The sequence below is a fragment of the Poecilia formosa genome, unplaced genomic scaffold, assembly GCF_000485575.1.
Source record: "Poecilia formosa unplaced genomic scaffold, Poecilia_formosa-5.1.2 Scaffold997, whole genome shotgun sequence".
Taxonomy (NCBI): Eukaryota; Metazoa; Chordata; class Actinopteri; order Cyprinodontiformes; family Poeciliidae; genus Poecilia; species Poecilia formosa.
The window spans coordinates 10,200-15,611 of NW_006800936.1; the positions used below are offsets into that span (position 1 = coordinate 10,200).

Here is a 5,412-nt window from a genome sequence, read left to right on the forward strand (position 1 = left end):
ACCCAGCAGTTTTTACTGTGTAAGTACAGTAACGAAGGACTTGTACTTCGTTACTTCCCACCACTGTTTTTCAATAACCCAAAACACCAAGTACATTAAACTATGAAACTAAAATCAAAGAAAATATTCCTGATTCCACAATTTAAATCTCTGCTGTTTATATTGTAAAGATCAAAAGTTCAGAGTCAATGGTGGATTTAAAGTTGGTGTCAGGTTGTAATTTCTGTGTTTTAAAACATCATTTCATGCTGCAAGCCGTAAAAGAAATAAAACAAAAAACCAACAATACACAAAATCATCAACTAACAAAAATCCTTTAATCATCTTTAAATTTCTGAATCCTCATCCTATGAATTCGCTTCTCAACAGTTGTGAATGTGAACCTGCTGTTTTTATAGAATTACAGAAAGAAAAAGTCTTGACAAATACCAGAAGAGGATATCAACAGTTTGCTTTGTTTTATCTTACATAAAGGTCATGCTCTCTGTTTTAAACTAATAGGTCAGTAAAGTTCAACTGAACTACAAAGTAAAGCTGAAAAAATGTAGGAAAATAAATCATGTAAAGATTAAAAATAAAGAACAAACAAGAATAGAAGTGAAAACTACAGAAATATGATGCAGGAACATCACAGGTCATCATTAATATTCATTTTTCAGGAACAATTTATTGGGTCAACATGATGCATTCTGGGATTCAGAGTTTCTTTGGTCTCAGAGCCTCTTTTGTTCTCTACAGTCGTTTCCTCTCCTAATGTTAACGCTTTAATCACATTCAGGATAAACTTTATTGGTCAAATTTTTCTGCACAAACAGAAAAGCTTGAAACCAGATTTTATTTTGGTTTCAGTTTACAGATAACATCTCGCTGGTATAACAGCTGCCTTCGTTCTTCCTCCCCATGTCGTCGATCATTTCGATCAGCTCAGTGACTTGTGAGCGATTATTCTGATCAAAGTTATTAAACACATGGAATCTTCCTCCACAGTCTCTGATCAGATCCTTACAGGCTTCATCACATCCATCTTCAGTATATTCTTCAATGAAGATCTCATCATATTTCAGTGTATCTCCTCTAGTAAAAAGGACAACCGTAAACTTTTTGTAATTTTCTCCTAAAACCTCCTCAATCAGTCTCAGTGTCTTTGTGTCTTCTCCTTTAGTGAATCTGCCGATCGGTAGAACCAGCAGGAAGACATGAGGACCTGGAGCCACCAGACTGATACATGACTTTAACTCTTCATTAACCTGATCTGAGGTCAAGTTGTTGTCAAACACACCAGGAGTGTCAACAACAACAACATGGCGACCGTCGACCTCACAGTGAGCTTTCTCACAGGTTTTAGTGACTGACTGAGGAGAAACTTCAGATTTAAACACTTTCCTTCCCAGGATGGTGTTTCCTGATGAACTCTTCCCACTGCCAGTTTTCCCGATCAGAACCATCCGGAGAGGATCAGCAGGGTGAAACACTGGAGTACCTGGGAAATTACAGCAATAATAATAATTATACACAGAGAACCATTTAATAATATGATTATTTGATTGGATTAAAAATGAATCAAGTTTAAATAAGTTATAACATTTGTCTCATAACGACTGATATATCCTGAAGGGACAGTAAACAAGTGTACGGTTGAAAAACCGTGTGGATCTGTAGCTCCTTTTGCAGCAGCTTCCCTTCTATCTGCTTCTCCCTCGTTCTTTACTCGGTCCACCTCATTTGCATAAAATTGCCACGTGGCCAATTAAGCTATAAAACATACTTCTAATAACACTTATTCACAGTAAAACATTATGAAATTAGTTACATGCAATATAATAATTCTACCTGAAAATTCAACAAATGCACTTATTAAATTTTGAATTAAACAAATAAGTTTTAACAGTAACTGGATATTTTCCACATTAACTTGGGCTCCCAATCCCTCCTCTGTGTCTGGATCTTCTCCAACCACAACTTGGCTGGGTGTTAAACTTTGACACTGAACAAAAGCTACTTTCACTGGGATTCAGGTCAGCTGGCTCACCAGTTGGTTTCATCACAAACCATGAAGAAATAGAAACAGACAATGTGATCTTTGAAAGCATCTTTCACTGCTGATTGCTCTATCGGCAGTGAAAGATGAAACATGAGCTAATAAAAGATTAATCTCCCTCTGTGATCCTCAGGGAACCTTCAAGTTATAACTTTAAACATTTTTATGATTGTTTTTTACTAAATGATCCTCAAACTTTTAAATAACTGTTTAGAAACACATTTCAAAATGATGTCTAAATATTTTCTGTCCAAACAAATTATGCTTCTAACCCAGCAAGAGAATATGTGTCATCTTTTTCATTTTGCTTGTATCACTCCAAATATTATAATTAGTTTAGAAAATCAATTAAGCATTTAACATTTTGAGCTGTAAATGTTCTTATTGGTTCTGTTTTGTTGAAACTAAACTTTAAGCTAATTTGTTTTTATCATGTTTTGCAGTCAGATGGTGATTAATACGGATCACTGAAAAAAGAAATATTCAGAAATATTTTCTTGTATCAATTATTCAACAAGCTTGATCATCAGAAGTGTCAAAAAATGAGAATCTATTATTACAGTATATAGCAGATTTATTTAGAATTTGTAACGGCTGTGTTTACCTGAGGATTATCTTTGCTTCATGTGTTCACATATTAATGCTTTGTAAAAACTTTCATTCTCACCTTCAGAGAAACTTTCTCCCTCTGCCGCTGGCGGTTCTGATGTGTTTTTTTGGTTTTTCTTCACGATATTCTCTACTTTCTTCATTAACTGTTCATTGTCAGATGTAAACATCTCATAGCATCTTCCTTCACAGTCACTAATAAGTTGTTCAGTGAGAGGATAATCCAATCCACTCTCTTGTGTTGTGATGACCACTGAGTGTTTGAGAGCATCAAAATCAAACAGATTCAACATGTAATACAGTTTCTTTCTTTGGATCTCAAGGAAATTTGAAGGATTCACCAGCAGCAGCAGAGCATTTGGTCTAGGAGAACATCTCTTTACCACTTCTTTCATTTTGTTGTCCTTCAGATTGTACAGGTCAGGAGATGTCATCATTGTTACTCGTTTTCCTCTCCACTGTCCAAGGAAGGTCATATATTGGGAATAAGACTTTTGGACGTGAAAGTCTTGATCTCTGAACACCTGTCTAGCAAGTTCAGCCTTTTTCTTTGTGCCTTCTCCAAGTATTAGAATCCTAATATGATCTGCACACAATAAAGAGAAAAATCAAATGTTGAAACAAACTTTCAGAGAAGCAGATGAACAACATGCTGGAAAAACTCAAAACAAACTGATCAAATCACTTTGTGTCTCATTTAAATCAAGGCAGGTTAGTCTGTGTAGAAAGAAGACAACATGTCGATGGCGGACAGTATAATTAATTTCAAGCAGCTTTTCCCGTGCATGAAAAAAGCCAGTAGAAGTAGATACAGCCCTGTTGTAAATATAGCAGAAAAAAAAAACAAAAAGCGAAGCGAAGGATACAAGCGGGAATGTTTTGAAATATATCCATCTAGAGGAGAGATGGAGAAGTTTGACAGTGAAAAGAAAAACGGCAGCAGAGGTCAGTGGCCAGGATAAGAGATTCTTATTTTCAAATACAAGAATACAGTCGTATAAGCAGAGTAATTTAAATATTGGCAGAGTGCAATATTGCTGGAAGAAAGTCGTTCAATTAAAAAACTTCAATAGAGTGATATGTAACGTGACCCGCTCAGCAAGTCTGGTTCTTTCTGTTAAATAAAAAGTTGTTTAAGAAATGGTTTCAAAGTCCTGGGGCTGAAAATTTGCTTCTGATGTGCTAAAACATTTAGTACTTAGTCATTTGTTAAACCAGTACCAACTATAACCTTACAAGATTCTCAGTATTTCGCAGTTTAGCGCACTATGGTGAAAAGCCATCATGAAATTAGTCTTTATTCTCGTCCAACTTTACTCGTATTTAAAACACAAATCAAAAACTCAGAGCCTTTTACTCCATCATAAGCCAGTAAATGTAGCTCGCAGAAAAAGGCCAGGAAATAGACGAAACCTGTCTTTTTATTGTTAATCCTAAATGTTATACACTTTTCATCTCTCCTCATCTGATAAGCTGAACTATTAGCGATATTGATGCAAATGTTTCCGCAGTAAATGTTAAGAACTATATACCTTAAGAAAACTAAATGGAAGAAGCTGACAAATAATCAATGCTTACAGTTGTAAAATGTTTTACTATATTAAGTCTAAAAATGCAAATCCCAGTGAATCATTTGCACTTTTTCAAACTGAGTCTTGATTAAATGTTAGTGATTCACTCATAAACTGATTTTGGAAATTATTTTAAGGTTTACAATAATAAAACAGCGGTTTTGATAATGAGGTCATGCAATGTTGGAGCCAGTGGTTTGTACGATAAATTATTAAATATGAACAGATTCACAATAGTATTTAAATTCTGGGGAGGGAAGGGCACTGAGCAGGGGGTGCGAAAAAAATTATGATCCCTAGGAGGGGCATGACAGAAAATAATTGAGAAACACTGTATTAAAGCATCTGAGCATGCTTTACCGGCATGTTCAGATGTAACATTTGCTTCTATGAAGTCTGCTTTTGAAGAGAATATTTGGGGAAAATGAGGTGCGGCAGCAGAAGACATTAGCCAAGAGTTTGTGTTTGTAACAGAGCAACTGGCGGCAAAGTCCCCATCAGAAAACTCCACATCCCGGTACAAACCCGCTGGATAAGTACAGACGGTGGTCGAAATGTGCAGTGTGCCAAAGTACTTTTCACTGGGTTTAAAACAGTCCACACAGAGTGTTAAAATTACCGACGATACAAAAGATGTGGAAGAATGCAATTTAACTCTGGCAATTCTCTTGTACACCAAAGAATCACCAACAGATGCAGAAATATTCATGACAGAATGTTTTGACTCAGCAATAATAGACACTGCTTGCACTAGGACAGTTTGTGGACAAGAGTGGCTGGAAAACTACAGATGTATGTAACAAAAGAAAAGTATGAAGACTATGAAAGAGACAAACAAAGTCACAGGCCCTTCATGTTTGGAGATGGAAAAATCGTCTACTCCGTTACAAAGGCAAAGATACCTGCTAAAATTGGCAACACAAAGTTTAATATAGAAACTGCTAACATCCTGCTGCTTCTGAGTAAAAACCCATTAAAAAGGGCAGGGACCATTTTGGACATGGCAAAGGACAGTGGAGTCATGTTCAACCAGCCTGGACAGCTCAGACAATTACTGCGTGAACATTGTGGACAGTGAAAATAGAAACTTTATTCACTCTGATAATCTATTAAATGCTACTGAGGAAGAAATACTGACTATAATAGACGAGATGAACACAAGTGAAAACATTAAAGTTCTGGAGAAACTTCATA

General features: G+C 35.9%; 1 protein-coding gene across 3 annotated transcripts in view; it reads right to left on the reverse strand.

The window, feature by feature from the left end:
• Positions 1–300: 300 nt before the first annotated feature.
• LOC103132326 (GTPase IMAP family member 4-like) overlaps positions 301–5,412 on the reverse strand; it is a 14,947-nt gene continuing 9,835 nt past the window's right edge. For all 3 annotated transcript variants that reach the window (XM_007544110.2, XM_007544109.2, XM_007544111.2), the window contains 2 exons: positions 2,706–3,233; positions 301–1,480 (listed from right to left, as the gene is read on the reverse strand). In XM_007544110.2, the coding sequence (XP_007544172.1) occupies positions 846–1,480; positions 2,706–3,233 (1,163 nt within the window). In that variant the 3' untranslated portion in view covers positions 301–845. The remainder of the gene's footprint in view (positions 1,481–2,705; positions 3,234–5,412) is intronic.